The sequence below is a fragment of the Curcuma longa genome, chromosome 11 (genome assembly GCF_044706935.1).
Source record: "Curcuma longa cultivar G26 ecotype Majalengka, Jawa Barat chromosome 11, ITB_CL_G26_1.1, whole genome shotgun sequence".
Taxonomy (NCBI): domain Eukaryota; kingdom Viridiplantae; phylum Streptophyta; class Magnoliopsida; order Zingiberales; family Zingiberaceae; genus Curcuma; species Curcuma longa.
This window is the reverse complement of record NC_133871.1, coordinates 13,148,771-13,166,305: the sequence shown is the minus strand read 5'-3', so window position 1 is coordinate 13,166,305 and position 17,535 is coordinate 13,148,771. Positions and strand designations below refer to the sequence as shown.

General features: G+C 39.6%; 4 protein-coding genes across 4 annotated transcripts; 2 read left to right on the top strand and 2 right to left on the bottom strand.

The window, feature by feature from the left end:
• Positions 1 to 713: 713 nt before the first annotated feature.
• LOC141842035 (DNA-directed RNA polymerases II, IV and V subunit 8B-like) lies at positions 714 to 5,132 on the bottom strand. The gene is made up of 5 exons (XM_074730251.1): positions 4,986 to 5,132; positions 4,114 to 4,215; positions 2,190 to 2,347; positions 1,753 to 1,850; positions 714 to 971 (listed from the first exon to the last, which is right to left on the bottom strand). Exons 2-5 carry the CDS (start codon positions 4,184 to 4,186, stop codon positions 860 to 862), a joined length of 441 nt encoding a protein of 146 aa, XP_074586352.1. The 5' UTR covers positions 4,187 to 4,215; positions 4,986 to 5,132; the 3' UTR covers positions 714 to 859.
• Positions 5,133 to 5,775: 643 nt separating this feature from the next.
• Positions 5,776 to 7,202, top strand: LOC141841702 (uncharacterized protein At4g06744-like). Its single transcript, XM_074729886.1, has one exon. The coding sequence runs from the start codon at positions 5,803 to 5,805 to the stop codon at positions 7,126 to 7,128; it is 1,326 nt and encodes a 441-aa protein (XP_074585987.1). The 5' UTR covers positions 5,776 to 5,802; the 3' UTR covers positions 7,129 to 7,202.
• Positions 7,203 to 7,739: 537 nt separating this feature from the next.
• LOC141841703 (F-box protein GID2-like) lies at positions 7,740 to 8,544 on the bottom strand. The gene has a single exon (XM_074729887.1). It carries the CDS (start codon positions 8,511 to 8,513, stop codon positions 7,947 to 7,949), a length of 567 nt encoding a protein of 188 aa, XP_074585988.1. The 5' UTR covers positions 8,514 to 8,544; the 3' UTR covers positions 7,740 to 7,946.
• Positions 8,545 to 11,399: 2,855 nt separating this feature from the next.
• On the top strand, positions 11,400 to 16,622 carry LOC141842033 (putative membrane protein At1g16860). Its single transcript, XM_074730247.1, has 4 exons — positions 11,400 to 12,106; positions 13,085 to 13,240; positions 14,738 to 14,949; positions 16,157 to 16,622. Exons 1-4 carry the CDS (start codon positions 11,411 to 11,413, stop codon positions 16,347 to 16,349), a joined length of 1,257 nt encoding a protein of 418 aa, XP_074586348.1. The 5' UTR covers positions 11,400 to 11,410; the 3' UTR covers positions 16,350 to 16,622.
• The last annotated feature ends 913 nt before the right edge of the window (positions 16,623 to 17,535 follow it).

Genomic DNA, 17,535 nt, shown 5'->3' with positions numbered 1-17,535 from the left:
TGGATATGAAATGGAAATTGCAGGGGATCCTGACTTGTTCACCAAGAGAACCCCCGACGGCCGACGAATGACGGCGCGAATGTGGGAGAGAGTAAATCAACCGGTTCTTGGTCTCAGAGAACTACCGGACGTTTGATTGGTAGAATTGGTGGGTCCAAAGGTGACATGGCATCCCTTCGGTTGGCAAGATAATCGCTAAATTTTAAGCAATAATTCAGATCGAATAATTAGTATTGGAATATGGTTTATTCTCCTATCTTAAATGGCTAAATCAAATCCCTTTCATTTTTTTTTTTCTAAACAAAGATACTCTTAAATGTGAAAACAACTTGAATAAAACAGGCTTGAATGATAAAAAAAAAAAACATAAAAGAGTTATTATCACCTTTTGTATTAATTTAGTATTTCACAATTTGTTGAATTCTAATGAAAGAAATAAACCTCATCTTTTTAATGTCAAATTTGGTACAGAAAAACATATTGTATATATGTTACATATTTCTTTGATAAATTTTTTTTAATAAAAACCAGCTGTGCTTTAATATCACACATATAAATTTTTCCCCTCCCAATCAAATACATCGATTAATATAAAATTTTACAAAATGCTAATGTAAGGTACAGGAACTATCAAGTCAATATCTTCAACATAAAACATCATTATTTTATATTCACAATAAATTGAGATGAATTTTAACGAGACTTGCCAGAAAATTAGTTTCATAATACAAAAAATTCCAAGCTCACATCATCCAGAATCCAAAGAAACAAGTAGCCTCCATAACTTTCCATGTTTTCAAAAGCCAAGTCATTATCTAGCCTCAAGATGAAGAGTAGTTCTAGTTGATAAACATATAAATTACACTTTTCTTATCAAAAGAAAGAGTCTCTGGTCCAACTCAAATTGAGCTGCATTGGAGGGGTCACCCTTGAGCATCATCAGTAGTCCTCCGAATGAGGCATATATTTCTCTGCAGAAAGACGATAGTAAAAGAAAGCCATGAGAACCGCATGAAGCACACTGAGCTATAAGACAAATCTAGTGCATAACCTGGACAATGTTTCCATATGCATTTTAGTCTTGTTAACATTAGACGTATTATTTTGTTATTAAAGTTGAACAATGCCAGAAATTGAGAGACATTGTGGTGAATTTGCTCAGCAAGCCACTTGATTTACAACATTCCACCACCAGATGAGCCAGAATAATATTTGGCCTGAGCTATAAGACAAATCTAGTGCATAACTTGGTCAATGTTTCCGTATGCATTTTAGTCTTGTTAACATTAGACGTATTATTTTGTTATTAAAGTTGAGCAATGCCAGAAATTGAGAGACATTGTGGTGAATTTGCTCAGCAAGCCACTTGATTTACAACATTCCACCACCAGATGAGCCAGAATAATATTTGGCCTAATAAATGAAGCTGAAGTGAATGATCCAATGGGTTCCAGCTAAACACAAAACCTATGTTACTTGCAGCTTGCAAGGAGTCAGGTACAAATATCCTGAGATGGTTGTGAATCTAAGTGTACAACCCAGTCGTTTGAAATAATTTTTACAAGTGGCTAATGTGGGGCTATCTCAATATCAGCTCACGTTCATGGTGGTTTCCTGCTATCATCCAACAATGGGAAAGTCGTAGAGACTTAAAGGAAACTTTCCCCTACCTATGCGTTTGGTTATGACTAAATAAAAAAGAAAGAACAATATTTCTAGAAAAAGAAAAAAAATACAAAAATAAGAACATACACTTTAACATTATGTCCGACAGAAGCCTCCTCTGAAATTTTGTACAGCTTTCCATGCATCACATACTCAAATTTGTCTGCAAGTGACTTTCTGTTACCCTGAGGATAAAACCAATTGACCCAACAATTGTATAATAAAATGTAAACTTAGCAAGAATCAATTTAAAGACTACTGTAACCTGAAAAAAAAAAGGAAGAGATAAATATTAAGGTTCAAAATCTAGAGCTATGCTAAAGTTTTAATTTTTGACTAGAACGGAAAAATTCGGCAGCATTTTGACGTTCCAATGAATGATATGGTGGCAAATTGGAGGATGAAGAAAAGAGAAGATGGAAAAGAAAAACAAGAGAAAACAGCTATATTATCTGGGGCCTAAATCACCTTCTTGATAAAATTTAAAAGATCAATTAAATAAAACTGACAAACAAAAGAGATACCTGCATAAAGTAGCCAGTGTCAGGGGTTCCATCCAAATTGAGTGTTGGAGATAAAACCATTGTGAATTTATCTCCAGCGTGAAGTGGATAAATTTCAGTGTTCACATCTAGATGCATGAACATATCAAACTGCTCACTGCGTGCTTCTATCCGAGAAACTACAACAAAGGTTTGTTGCTTCATGTTAGATCAAAGTACCACTATTACAGAACATAACCAATTTGAAATAAAAAATTGAGCCATTGAATATAACTTTCATAGATACATGCTGTAACAATCATTGATTTGTCTAACAATCACGTAATTGGAGTTGTTATTCTAAATCTATCATATTATTAGATGACACCTTATGAATTGATTTAAAACACTTCATGACAAGGCACTATAATATTGTCTTGCAAGTTAATGATGAATAAAACAATATCAGGTATATGCTAAACAATGAAAGAGAATCTACGTAAAAATGCTACAGTTGAATAAACTTCTCGCATGCAGTGAAAATAAAGTTAGCATGACACAAGTTTCCTTGCAAATTGGAACGAGGAACCATTAAACCGTTAAACTAAAGCTTAAGGCAATGTCAAACTAGCATGAAAGTATGCAATAACCTTCTTCACAACTATAGACGCACAATAGTCCCATGAAAATATTATGAATATTCAAATGTGTCATGTTGAGTTAAGTATATGAACCTATGTGGCTACATTTTCTTAAAAGGAAACATTTTATAAGACTACAATCTGCCATATTTTATTAAATGGAGTGTTGTGCAATTGGAAAATAATAGGTGTAAAAAATTGTCAAAATTCTAAAATGGCATGTGGAATTAGCCGAAAAAAGTTTTTTAAAAAAGAAAAACTTTCATTTGGGTGCAATTAGATCTGCCCCAATAGATGGCAAAATGACAAAAAATACATTATAATGGTACAGCCATGTTTGAAGACAACCAATAAACAACTATACTTAGACAAGGCAAATTGATTAGAATTAAAGAGGTAACAGACAATGGAAGATGAAAAAAATATCTATTTAAAAGATTTGAATATGACTAGCAATATAATATTGTGTATAATTCAATAGAGGGATAAGATCTAAGAGGCATACCCAATATGATGAGTCTGGAGTATTAGTTCAATATCATGCTAGTATGCTAAAATCACAAAGTTTATGTATAATCCAATACACTAATACTAATCAGCCATCATCCAATCTCCTTTGCCATACAAATATTAATTTCCAAATCATATACTTGAAAGTTGAAAATTAGAAATTTTCATATATAAGTAGGAAGGATTGTGTAGCCAAACAAAAAAAACAGTGGCCAAGCTTCCAAAAGCAAGGGACGGGCTAATTAAAAAGGGTGCCTTGGGAACCTTCAAAGAAGTATGAAGGAATTTAATATGTGGGAATTGAAATCCATGCACAAAAGGGCATTATTATATGGAACTTATCAGACCAAGCTTTAAGATTTAGGGAAATAGGCATAGCATTGTTATGGTAAAGGAGCTTTGACAATGCTTGAAGCAAATAAAACCTCAACATATTTCACTCCACTTCACCTGGAAGCTTTTGCATCTTCTAGACTGATATTATAAGAGTTTGCTATACAGATTTTATAGCCATTTAATTCTGCACCAAATACACAAAGATTCCAACCAACAACCACAATTGCCAACAGAACAAACCATTATCTAACATAACAATACCAACTAATTATGCGCATTGAATTCATGACACAAAGTACCACCTCCAGTTCTTGTTACAAATATTCAGCATAAGACATGAATCTCACAAGTCATAAAACATGGTTTTTCTCACTGTCCATAGTTCAAAATAAATAAAGCATTCCTGGCAGTAGTTCAATTAAAACATGAATCTCACAAGCCATAAAACATAAGACATAACATGAGAGCATGTAGCGTACCTTTATCGAACTTTTTACCATCTGGATCTACTCTTGTCAAAGTAAAGATGTCTTCAAAAAGAAGCTCAACCATGTTTACAAAGACCAGCCTCAGCAAGCAACCTGAAACAAAATTCCAGGGTGCAACAAAAGGTTACCAGAATTACCAATTAGATAATCATAAACACTCTAAGAAGCTATTCCCATGTTAGCAAAGGCAACAATAACATAATATGTTTGAATCTTCTTCATTTTATCAAATACTCCAACTTTCCTCTTTAGAAATGTATATAACAACAGCTCTATTCTACGTCAGCAATAACTTACCGTCTAACTTAGCACTTAATGAACTTATATCATCTAAATGCCAATTGATAAGCGAAATCACTACTAAGATGATCATCTATCAACCTACTAGTTAGCGGTTGAAATACATAAATAGGAGCAAGATTGCTAGACGGAAAGAAATTTACTAACAATAAATATTAAAGCAATGGCATTGTCATTATGAGGTTGGATCAGGTGGGGTAGACCCAAAACCTATCCAACGCAACCTTGAAATTCTTGTCACGAAATCAAAATGTAAACACTAATATAAGATACATATGAAAAAGAAAACTTTTGGACTATAACCTAGCAGGGTAAGGGCAAACCCGAGTACCGACCCTTATTGTTTGTTACCCTAAAACAACGCTCAAAAGTTTCACACCAAAACAACGCAAACCGACAAAGCTTCTCAATGCGAAATCACAAACTAAGAAGGCAAATTGCAATGCCTAACAGTTTATCAGAAACAAAACACGATAAAACTAGGAGAAATCAAAGATGCTTGCCAGTAACGATAGGGCATAAAGAGGAAGACAGTTAAGTTAGGTTTATGAGTTAGAGCAAACCCGCGAGAGATGCAACGAACGAAGCTGAGTCGAGGAGGACGAACGGAGGTCTTCGACACCGGCGGTGAATCAGGGCAGCGAGTTGGGAAGACGATCGTGGCGAAATCGTCAAACTCGAACCGGATCATCAGATTTATTGATCCGAACCCGAACCGTTAGACCGTACATTCCATTATTGGTTACTTTACTTTTTAAAGAAAAAAAGGGACTTGGTAGAGCCCACCACCAAAGTCCAAACCGCTTTCTTCTTCAACTCAACCATCGTGCTCCTGGACCAGAAACTCAGGGCACCCTCCCTTCCACATTCCCAGCATCGTCGAACCAGCTCTAGCTTAATTAATGCAAGTGTAAACGCACTGAAAGCTTCAACGCTTAGCTTGCTAGAGACCCCCACAGAGCAGCCCACCGAGTGGGAATTGTTAGGAAAAGCAAGGCCGCAATAGAAGAAGCTTATTTGTATGTATATTCATCTTCCAATCCAAATGCCACTATTGAAAAGATGAAGGCAAGGCCTTTGTGAGTGGGACATCACTAGCCACCCCCACCTCTCCTCGCATGCTTTGGAGTGTAGCTTGAGATGCACAGCAATGGTCCCAACTTTTTACCTCTGTTGTTTTGACTTAGTTTACTGAAAGTTCTGCACAGTTCAGTGTTGACTGTTGGGAGAATCTATGGAGCCTCGGTAGAAATCGCGTCCTGTAATCATTACTCGTCGAGTCGTCGGTCTATAAATTAGTTGTCTTCCTGCACTGCCTGCGCCACCATATCGCCACCTCCACCATCAGCCGCATTGTGCCGAACACTTGGCAGGCACGCCATGGCCACCAACCGCATTACGTTAAGTGTCATGTTGCTGTTGCTCGCCCTGCTCTCTCCCTTCCTCCTCCTGTCGCATGCTCAACCTGACCAGTGCGGATGCGAAGCTCCGGCGCCGGCGCCGGCGCCTTCCTACTCCATCCTCAACCCGGACCCGGATTGGTTCCTCAATCGCAAGCAGTACCTCGCCTACCTCGTCATCCAGCAATTCAAGCTCACCATCACCAGCGACCCCCAGAACGTGACGGCCTCCTGGGTCGGCTTCCGCCCCTGCGCCACCTACCAAGGCTTCTACTGTGAGGCGCCCCCCAACTCGCCGGAGACTCCCACCATCGCCTCCGTCGACTTCAACGGCTTCCGCCTATGCGCCCCCACTCTCGTCGGCTTCCTCGACCAGCTCCCAGATCTCGCGATCTTTCATGCTAACTCTAACAACTTCTCCGGGCCGGTTCCCGACCTCACTGGCCTCCCCTTCTTCTATGAGCTCGACCTCAGCAACAATGACCACTCCGGCGCCTTCCCCGCCGCCCTCCTTCCGCTCGCCAATCTTTCCTTCCTCGACATCCGCTTCAACCGCTTCGTCGGCAGCGTCGCCCCTGCCATCTTCACCTTCGGCCTCGACGCCTTGTTCCTCAATAACAACCTCTTCAACCAGCCGCTCCCGGAGACCCTCGGGAGCTCGCCGGTGGAGTTCCTCACGCTGGCCTACAACGGCTTCACCGGCCCGATCCCGCGCTCCATCGGCAATATGTCGAACACCTTGCTGGAGGTTCTCTTCTTGGGAAACAAGCTCTCTGGCTGCCTCCCTGCCGAGATCGGGCTTCTGGGGAACGTCACCGTGTTCGACGCCGGGGATAACTACCTCACCGGGACGATCCCTTGGGCGTTCGGGTGCCTGCGCAAGGTGGAGCAGCTCAACCTCGCCAAGAACCTGCTCTACGGCGAGGTGCCGGACGCGGTGTGCCGGCTGGCGAAAACAGGGGAAGGCAATTTGGTGAATTTGTCGCTGTCCGGGAACTACTTCACCTCGCTGGCGCCTGCGTGCTGGGAGTTGGTAAAGAACCAGTCGGCGGTGGGGGTGATCGACGTGAGGATGAACTGCATCAAGTGGCTGCCGGAGCAACGCCCGCGGGAGGAGTGCCTGCGATTCCTGTGGACACCGAAGCTACACTGCCCACCGCCCTTCCTCCACGTGCCGTGTCGGTTGGACAAGTGCGAGCTGTGGAAGCGGAAGCCGAGTTGGCCGCCGCAGCATAGATCTCCGGCCACCGGAACGCCGTCAGGATACGTATCATATAACATGCTGCATGCACCTCCCAAGAAATAACTCGTTATCGATTATATCTACAGAATTCGGCAATCTCTGCATGTGTTCGAGTGAAAAGAAACTCGATTAATCAAGTGTATTTTATGTATGAAAAAAGTATAATATATATAAATATTGCTGTAACTGGAACTAATCAGTGTTTACTGTTTTGAAAGGACTCGATCAAAATGAGCTCTGTTCTTGGTGTTTGAAGGAAGATCATCGAGCGGGCATTTCAAACTTCCAACGCTGATTCTAGATCGATGCAAATGGATTCTATATGTTGTGTAACAGTTTGAACCAAATTAAAATATTTAAAAAACTAAAACATCTTTAATATTTTGTTAAATTAAAAAAAAATATCGATCTTTCAATTTTTAGCCTGGAATTTGTGTCTTAATGGGAGGCGAGCAGATACGACAAGTGAAGGATGGGAATGGAAAATGACTTGAAAAAGAATAAAAAATTACTCGCAATGACCCAAAACAAACACCTTGTGGGCATTCTTTGGCCCTTACCCTTACCCTTACCCTTTCCCTTGTTCTGTCGTCTTCGTCTCAGGAACGAGCGTTAACCCGATCCCGATGCTCAACAATTCTTATTCCTCTGATCAGTGGCGTTGTCCCAGAATCTAAGCAAAGAAAACAAAGCAGACAATTTCTTGCTGAAAGATTTGCATTTACACTGAAGAAGGTAGCACTTTTAACAAAGCAGTGACAACAACTGATAAAAATTGGATTTTTAGAGCAATAACAGAGGCTAAGACACTGAAAAGTGGGAGGGGTTTATGGAGGAAGCGGCGGCGGCGGCGACTGGATTTGCTGGTCTATTATCCGGCGTCACCCGCCGCCGAGGCGGCGAGTGCTGTTGTTGGGATTCATCTTCTCGAAGAAACCGATGGAGAGGAGAGACAGCGAGAGCTGGACCTCGTCCTTGCCCCACCGGGGCTGATGGCGCGGCCGCCCAGACACCGGCGACTGGAGGGCGAGAGCGAGGGAACCGGAGCCAGGCCGGCGGGCGGAGGGGGCGAGGAATGGGAGGATGTAAAGCGAGTGAAGGCGGCGGAATCCTCCGAGCGCGAGCACCACCGAGCGGAGCTGCTGCTTGCCGCAGGGCACCTTGACCCAGTCGCGGGTGCACACCGCCTCCCAGAGCCCCTCATCCTCCGCCAGCCTCCGCCACCTCCGGCTCACGCACGCGGCCCTCCCCAGAGTCCACGCGTCCGCCCGCTTCAGGACCTCGAGCACCAGGTCCTCCCCGAGCTCCGCCACGGCTGGAGGTCCCTCTTCCTCCGGAGCCACCGCTTCGATGTACCCGCCGCCGGATCTGGACCTCTTGTTGTTATCCTCGTCGAGGAGAAGTTCGCCGCCGCCGTCGCCGGAAACCTCGATCGAAGGCCTCTTCATCGCTCCTCCGCCTCGATTGCTTCGGATTAAATCGAGGCGAAATTATTGTATTTTGCCCCAATAAATCTCATTATATTTAGCGGAAAGCTTTGCATTGGCCCCTAAAAGTTATCATAATTTCCACATTCACGCTTTTAATTTTCAAAATAGACCTGTTTACTTCCGCGGAAAGGCTTGAGAGTTGAGGTAAATTCTCCCACTCTAATTACGTCCCAAGACGTTAGGGAGGAACGGAATGGAATTAGTTTCATGGCTGAAATTTGGACATGAACAACTTTTGTTAGAATGGCAAAAATAGAGTTTTACATTTTCAAAGTAGAGGATATGAAATTTACATTTTCAAATTTAATTTCTTTATAAATTTTATTATAAAATTAATCTTAAACTCTTAAAATTCATTTCACTTAGCTTACACAGTGTTATTATTGATTTAATCCATTGTGATAAAAGGTGATACTCTCATCTTGATGATCCTTTCAGTAGTACTGTTTCAAATAATTTAGAAGGAAGATAATAATCCACTGTATAAAAGAGTGAGACAATTACTGAGGCATTTAGCATCTGTTAAAAATTGACTCTCATATTTTATCATGACAGCTCTCATATAAGAACCATACGAGCTAGCCCGCGGAGGCTATTGTAGATTCAAATCATGTTTACTATGAGAATGGAGAGAAAGAGATTGAATTTATGAAAATTTTCCTTTTGGTTAATTAAGTTTATTGCTACAAATGGACGCGGGAAAAGACAATGAGCTATTATTTCTCAAATTATAGGGATTGAAGTGAAACTTGTTGATAAAAAAAACTTGGGTAAAAAAACATAAATTTTCCCCTTAAGGCATCAGATAAGGACGGAATCGTATTTTTAATTTCTAGTGGTGGGGACAGCAAAAAAAGCAAAATTATATTATTTGATACGATCTCCGGGATCTTGTTCGCAGACACAAAATTCCGACCCACAAAGTGCTACTAATTTTTTCACCCACTGATAAAGAAACGATCATTTCATGGGTCCCGCGACGAGGTCCACATACAGCCCATTAGTTGGCGAGGTGGGTCAAGGCATTGGTCGATGGGATATCTCGAGTGCGCTGGCTTTATGTCTTTATGCGCTTCGGAGAATTAGTAGCTTCACGGTGCCCACGTGAAGCCTGTCTCATGATTTTTTAATCCCTCAATTAATTAATTTGATTTTAATTTCATATATATATATATATATATTTAGGACTATATTGATTTAAAACAAATATACTGAATTTAAATAGGTTAAAATTGTCAAATAAATATTTTTATACATTTTCTATTTTTTTTAAAATTGTCGTATGCCTTTCTTTTAAGATTAGTCTAAGACCATATAACATTTTCAAATAAAATTACGACACTAAACTAAACTATTCCAAATTTATAAATTTCATATGCATTTCTTAAATCCTAAGAAATTGTTTTCTTCTTTTAGAATAGCAAATGACAATTTTAATTAAAACTAATAGATCAACCTAAATTGTTATAAATTTACAAATAAATAATATTGTGTATTTTCTATGTTTATTAGAATCACTATGTACCATGCCTTTCAAAATTAGAATGCTCTACAACCATATAGTAATATTAAAATTTTAAATTTAGAAACAAATATATACAAATACTCTCGTGTATTCTCTAACCTTTGGAGTCAAGATTTATTTATTTAAATATTTACATAATAGACATAGTGGTTCAAATTTGATTTAATTCTTTATGAGCTTGAGTTAGTTCATTTAAATATTATCCAACTCAAAATTCGAATTTATTTGATTTTTTAAAAATTTTTATATTTTAAACTTTATTTGATTAATTAAAAAAATTTATTGATGAATATAATTCATAAATTTTATTATTAGATATTATTTTAATTATTATTCATGAACAATTTATATTTTTTATTCATGAATATTAATGAGTTAAGATATATATTTTTAAGTTTGTCTTAATCATTAAATTTGCCTAAGAATATTTGTTTTATTCTGTTATAATCCCAGCAGAAAGATGACACAATTTACATCAGACATTCTTTTTACGAATAAACAAAAAGATAAATCCATTTTAAAGAATTTATTTATAAATTTTGGTATCTTTTCAATTCCCCTTCCCGCCAACCATTAATTTTGATTCCGACAGCTCGCCGCGTTTTACGTCACAGCCGCAGAAGCACAGAAGCCCTACATCTGACCTTTACTCGTAGTTGCATGGTCACGGGACCACCTCACCACCACCGATCGAGAGAGGAGTACACGATCGGGTAGCTCTCATTTCTCAAGCCAAATAATTGTCATGGGCCGTCAGCTCTCCGTCACCCTCCCTCCTGGTGCCCCGCATCCGTCTCTCCCATCTAGGCCGTTCATCACGGCGGAAGACGCCTCGGCGTCGTCGGTCGATCGATCGATCGATAAGGTATGATTGCGAGTCCACGTCGAGACGTGTCGGCAGGGCGCAGCTCCGACCCGCCCCAATCTGCCACCGTGGACCGGCCATCTGTCGCTCGTCAGGATTTCTCGTCACTTAGGCGACGTCCCCGCCGCTTCCAGTGAGCCCACGGGCCCACTTATGGCCCACCGCCACGTCACGATATTCACCCACAAATGCACCCTTATCATATAACTGAGAAAAAATCAGACTGGCCCGCTACGTGCACAAGTGAACGAACAGGGTTCGTCTTGTAGGAGTACCATTCAATAATGAATCATCAACTCCCTGATGGGCCTCCGCATCACGTGAAGATTGGTCCTCAGGGAAATGGACGGCTGAGATGGCTGGATCGGGCTGCTATAAATGGTTCGTCGTCATCTGGTTAACGATTTCTTCCTCACTGCTTGTAGAGTTGCAGTACGTTCGCTGGGGCGCGAGACGGGGAGAGAGATGTCGGTGCGGAGGACCACGCACCAGTTGAGCAGCGGGATGATCGTATCCGGGCCTCCGGAGCCGCCGAAGGAGCGGGAGCCGGCGGTGGGGTCGAGGGCGGCGCCATACACCGGAGGGGATGTCCACAAGTCAGGAGAGCTAGGCAAGATGTTGCACATTCCCGCCGCGGGAGATCCCGGCGGCGGACCGTCCAGGTCGGTGTCCAAGTCTCACTCCTGGATGCTCGTGCGCTCCTCCTCCGGATCCGTCCCCGTGCCGACGCGGAAGACCTCCGGGCCGCTCGCACAGATCCCGCCCACGGGGCTAATCACCTCGAGGCCCTTGCGTTCGTCCGGGGGGCATACGGATCAGTCTTCGGCGTCTGCAAGGGGGAAGAAGACTGAGGATGGGTACGGCGGAGCGGTGACTGCGGTGGAGGAGGAAGCGTTCGCGTTCGGTTTGTCGCGGGGTTGGAGATGGGCGCTGGTGGCGGTTTTTGTGGCGGGGTTCGCGGCGGGTGCATTCGTGTTGGTAGCGGTGGGGAGGTTGGTGATTCTGATTGGGGTGGCAGCGGTGGCGGCACCGGTGGCGGTGGTGGCGGTGTGGAATTGGGCCAGGGGAAGGGAGGAAGTGGAACGATTTTGGCGGTTCTACCCGAATACTTCTATAGATACTAGAAATCTCCAAATTGGGAAGTTGGTTAAAATCACTGGGGTATTCCTTTTTCGACTCAAAGCTTTACAACAAATCAACAACTATTTTTCTCTCTCGTTATTTTCTTTTGTTTTATTCTTGTTGCCCTCTGATATGTTGTTTCTATCAGAGGATGGAAAACTCTTGCTTACATTGAGCTATCACACTATCTAATAGAGAATTTTCTAAATTTAAGATTTTGTCTCACTAATTGTGAAACTATTTTTGAAGAACTAGGCACAATAGAACATTTCGTCTTTCCCTAGCCTTTTATGTGGATCCAAGCAAGATGGAAGTTTTTGAATATCTCAAGATTTTGTCTGGGATTAGAACCCTCACTGCATTTATCTAGAGCTATGTAAACAATGTCTGAGTTGGATTTCCTTTCTGCAATTAGGTGATAAATTGGAACAATCTAGCAGGACGACACTTTCACAACTGTTGACAAACAATAGAATTAACTATGGGATAGGTGAATGAAGCACACTAGTTTGACGATGCAATTTGTGGATGAATTGCCAGCATGCAAACTTATGCATTCAGTTTATGATTTCCTGATATTGAACGTCAACTTCTTAGATAGTTGCCTGTTTGGGAGAACAAGCATTTTATGTTAGACCTTTTCATCCTTCTTAGATAGAGATGCTATTTTAAGCATGGACACGACTTAGTGTAACTACTTCAACAAGAGATTGTTCAACATATTTCTTGTTTTTTTCCTTTGCTAAGTTGCTCAGACATTTGTTCAATATGATCCAAGTGACTAAATTCTTATTGAATCTCTCAAATAAGTTTAGAAGGATCTTGCTCTTGGGATTAGATTTATTTTCAGTTGTTCTGTATCATTCCAGATGCACTTTTGATTGTTAAATGATAGTTTTTTCAATAATGTTTCAAAATTGGCACATGTTAAGGCGTTCACATTATCGAAAGCAACATTGTCAGCTTAGCTTTGCTGGATTTTGACTGTTTTCAGTTACTCCCTGATTTTCTGTGCAGCATGTCACTTGTGGAAGCATCCCTCTCGAATCATCTTATCAAAATATCCCCAGGTGTATATATGCATCTACTGAGCTGGACGAGTATAGAGGATGGAGTGGATTTGCTACTAATCCTGCTCTCAAGTGTTCCACATGGGAACTCAAATATGCTGAGGTCAGACTTTGATTTGGTTGTTAAGTGACTGATAAAGTCGTCTTTCCTGAGGTTGGAATTAAAAATGTGGTCACACATAAAAAATACAGCGGTGGCGTCATAATTATATTGCAATAGTTGCTACATCTGAAAATTTTAACACCTGATCTGCTCAACTATAATTATGTAGGAACAACTGAGCAAGCTTATAGCCTTATCTAAATCAGGGAAGTTTGCTGGATAAGTAGAGCAATATGTATATGATAAAAAAGAATAGATAGATACTGTGACATCGTGAACGTATGAAATTAAGTTTGTCTAGTAAAATTGGGACAATTGCGTAATGAATAATGCTTATTTAAATCTGGATCAGACTTTTTTTTTGGCATTTGAAACCAACTCTTAGGAGATCTGCCTTGTATTAAACAACTTCAGACTGTTGAAATGGCAAGTGCCTACCACTGCATAATGTTGGAGACCACTCTAGCATCACTTACTAGAATTTGCCGCCTCTATGATATAATTGCAGACTCAAATTTGGTGCTTCTAGAATAGAGGATAATCTTCACCACAAGGCCACATGTTGGAATTTTTGTCTATCTTAGCACACAAAGAAAGATGAGATCTATTAATGTGGTTCGGCATAAACCTATGCATAAAAAGAGAATCCAACTCCATATGTATGATAAAAATTGAACAAATACATTGTCCATCTTACTGGAAATCTCACAATCCTTAATAGTTTTCTACCTTAATATGAAAGGAGAAAAGCAGAAAACCTCACCTCTTGGTGGGGCACTAAAAAACTCTCTTAGATAGAAAACTTTATAAGCTAGGTTCCACACACAAAATCTTCCGCACTCTCAAAATGCACCCCACAACGTCTATTAGGCTGTGAAATAATCCATCGGTGAGTCACATTCATTGTGAAATTTCAAACGTCACATTGCTTATAGAAAATCAACCTTAAAACTCTAATTTAAATTAGGATTTATTTGACACTATTAAGCCAACTAGGCGCAACACTAAGTTGCACGCTAGCATTGAGTTGACTCCAAGTACTCAATGGCCTTCCTTTAAAGTGGTCTTGCTACTCTTGTCCTTCTCCATTACTATACACATCGAAGTCATCAAATCCATGTCCTGACCTCATCTCGTCTGTGCATGTGTGCAGCTGATCTAGTCGATGATGCTACTGTACCATGGAGGAAGATTCTCTGAATCCCTCCACAAGCAACTAATCATAGCTTTACTCTTTTGCTTGTATGATGACTTGAGATATACTGTGCCGCCTAAGTGTGTTCTGCATGTGCTAACCATCTTGTTCATGTGTTGTCTTCGTTGGCTCTTATCATGGAGATCTGTCTACTACGGGCCACACTTAGACCTTTACTAGCTATTTGGCAGCTTGGCTTTGTTGCAACAACTAAGTGCCCAACTTTACTCTTTTATGCTGTATCAAATTCAGTTCAATGTCTAGGAAGTGCTATTCAGTTGATTAGTTTCTTATTTTGACAGAGGCATGTTGCAGATTTCTATATATCTGACCCAGATAGTGGAACAAGGTTTCTTGTGAGAGCTGGAAATGGAGCCAGAGTGACGTCTTTCGTTAAGCCTGCCACTATTATTGAAATAAACAAAGGAAATAAAGATTTGTCTCCTGACTTTATAAGTTGGATGACAGAACGCAATCTTCCACATGATGATCGCATAATGCACCTTAAAGAAGGGTAAGATTTGAACAGTTTAAAATTTGAGCAATTGGGCAAATTGATCTTAAGTGTTGTGCTAGGTGGTAATTATTTAACTGCATCTGCAATCAGTTCTCTTATATTGACTACACTTATTGAAAACAGAAGGAAACTTTTTGAGAATGAATGAATTGTAAAAATAGTTGGATTGTCATCATTAAGCGATGTTTTTCCAACTATTTGGGGGCGAGCTTCATAATGTTGCTTTCATAAGCCGTATAATAAGAATATCCAATTGACATCTTTATCCAATTTATTATTTCACTATTATTTGTATGGAGAGCGATAAAGTCACACTGGATGTCCTTCTCTGTGCTTCCTTTGTTTTCTTCATTTTTATTTTGCATTTATTTTTTCTAGCTAACTATGTTTTCATTAAGCAAGTAGTTTGCACTTGAACAAGCCCATTCCCAAACGTTGCTGTCAAATCTACTTTTTGTATGAGCATTTTTAATTCATGCACCTTGAAGTTTATCTTGGTTAACCATGAAGAAACAACATTTCTTTTGCAAAATGACCACATCTCAATCCGCTAAATTTCCATATCTATTTCATCGGTATGTTCAATTGTCGACCCATAAATCTCGTATTGATGCAAGATGCATATATATCATACAGATGGATGAGGCAGAATATAGAAACTGTTTTTTCTCTCCTTATAACCTCTGTGCTCATATGTAATAACTTGCAGTGCCGGCATCAACTTATTTGCTTTCCTTTCTTACTTTCTATATCTTCTTTGTACTTATGATGCCATATGAAATAAAAATTTCATGTCAAAATTTAATCTATATACCAAAAACACTGATATAATATGTAAAAATTCCTTATGAAAGAATATGAAACTTAGATGGCTCTTAAATAGTACTCAGCAATGTTTCTGTACTTGATCAATGTGGATAGCAAATTATAGCAGCAAAACATGATCATTACTCAAAAGAAAGAGGACAACATAATTACCTAACTGTTCTTGCTGAACCTAGATACATAGTTCCCTTATTTAGAGTTCAATAGAGGAAATAAAGGAATAAGATCAAGTGACACCTCAGAAAGTTGGTATATCATCATGATCTCTGTAACATTAACGAAAATGGCATTGAGAACTATCTTCTATTTGGCTTATATATCATTTGGTGTTCTTTTATTGCCAACTTGTCATGACTCTAATTGGAAAATGGCACGGCAGGTACATCAAGGAGGGCAACACCGCAAGCATTATCGGTATCCTTCAGAAGCATGAAAATCTGATCATCATCGATCCACCTCCGGATGTCATATCAACTGGTTGCCAGTGGAGAAGATTCTTCTTTCCATTGTCAGTTGAGGGCCTAATCCTAATAGGCGATGCTCATCCAGATGAAGTGGTATATCAGGTGTAAATATTGTATAGACTGTTTCATACATCCTCTCGCATCAATAGCCAAAGAAGAGAAGAGAACCACTGTGGCTTCTTTTCCAAGTGTACCTTGTTTGTAGAATCGAGAATAAAGTCAGGTAGTGTTCTACATTTTTCCAGTTCCAGTAGTTGTTTTTTGGCATTGAATTCAAGTTGATATGGTCATGTGTATTAGAGTTAAGAACTGAGTGAATTCTTGAGAACTGTTATGGCTGGTGTTAGCTAGGACTGAATTGTACAAATGCTCTTCATAGTTAGCAGCAATGTATTCTAACTAGCAATAATGCTTCATAAGTAGCAAGGTTTTCGAATCCCGATTTGATCGACCAGTTGGATTCAACCGATCAAATGGGAAATCACAAAGAGTACTCAGTCGGAAAACATGGTCTGGCGACTGGCTGGCCGGCCGGCTCAGAACACACAATGACTCGAATATAAGTTGCCCCATCCAGAGTAGGGCCTCCAGGTTAGATGTTTGGCTTTGTGTTCATGCTTTTGTTTATGCTTCACAAGTCTATTTTGGGTAAGCGAATTCCATGAATTATTGCATGATCATAGGGGTGTAATCAACCAAGCCGAACCGAAACAATAAGACGTTAAAGTTGGGCTCAGTTGATTTTTCTTTAAGCTCAAGTTTGATCTGAGTTTTAATTTTTAAGTTCGAATTTGATTCGTAATGAAATTAAATAGTTGACTTAAGTTCAATTTAAAAATATTTCATTTAAAAATTAAATAAATTTAATTCGAGTTCTTATTAATATTAATAATAATAATAATAATAATAATAATAATAACTTTTTAACAAGTATATTTATGAGCATCTTAATGAAAACGAATATGTTTCCAAGTCTCTAAATAAATATGTTCATTAGCTTTCAAATTAAATAATGTTAAATTTGAATTCAGTTGGATAATGTTTTTCAGTTCGAAATCAGATTTATATTTGACTAGTTAATTTAATTGAATGAACTTAAATATTTTTTTTTTTTGAATCAAGACTTTTTAGATCATGAGTAATTTGATTCCTTTACACTCTTATACACTCATCCTTTTAAACTTATAAAATTTTATAGTTTGAGATATTATTGTGCATTTATTATATGTGCCAATATTATTTGTCAATTATTTTAAAATTTATAATTTGCACATATAATAAAATTAAAATTTGA

Bases quoted from the DNA above. Each gene is read 5' to 3' on its own strand.
- LOC141842035 (XM_074730251.1), bottom strand. From the start codon at position 4,186: ATGGTTGAGCTTCTTTTTGAAGACATCTTTACTTTGACAAGAGTAGAT. The intron at 2,348-4,113 runs GTACGCTACATG...CCTTTGTTGTAG, and splicing joins TGGTAAAAAGTTCGATAAAG to TTTCTCGGATAGAAGCACGC. The intron at 972-1,752 runs GTATGTTCTTAT...GTCTTTCTGCAG, and splicing joins GTCGGACATAATGTTAAAGT to AGAAATATATGCCTCATTCG.
- LOC141841702 (XM_074729886.1), top strand. From the start codon at position 5,803: ATGGCCACCAACCGCATTACGTTAAGTGTCATGTTGCTGTTGCTCGCC.
- LOC141841703 (XM_074729887.1), bottom strand. From the start codon at position 8,513: ATGAAGAGGCCTTCGATCGAGGTTTCCGGCGACGGCGGCGGCGAACTT.
- LOC141842033 (XM_074730247.1), top strand. From the start codon at position 11,411: ATGTCGGTGCGGAGGACCACGCACCAGTTGAGCAGCGGGATGATCGTA. The intron at 12,107-13,084 runs GTATTCCTTTTT...TTTTCTGTGCAG, and splicing joins AGTTGGTTAAAATCACTGGG to CATGTCACTTGTGGAAGCAT. The intron at 14,950-16,156 runs GTAAGATTTGAA...ATGGCACGGCAG, and splicing joins ATAATGCACCTTAAAGAAGG to GTACATCAAGGAGGGCAACA.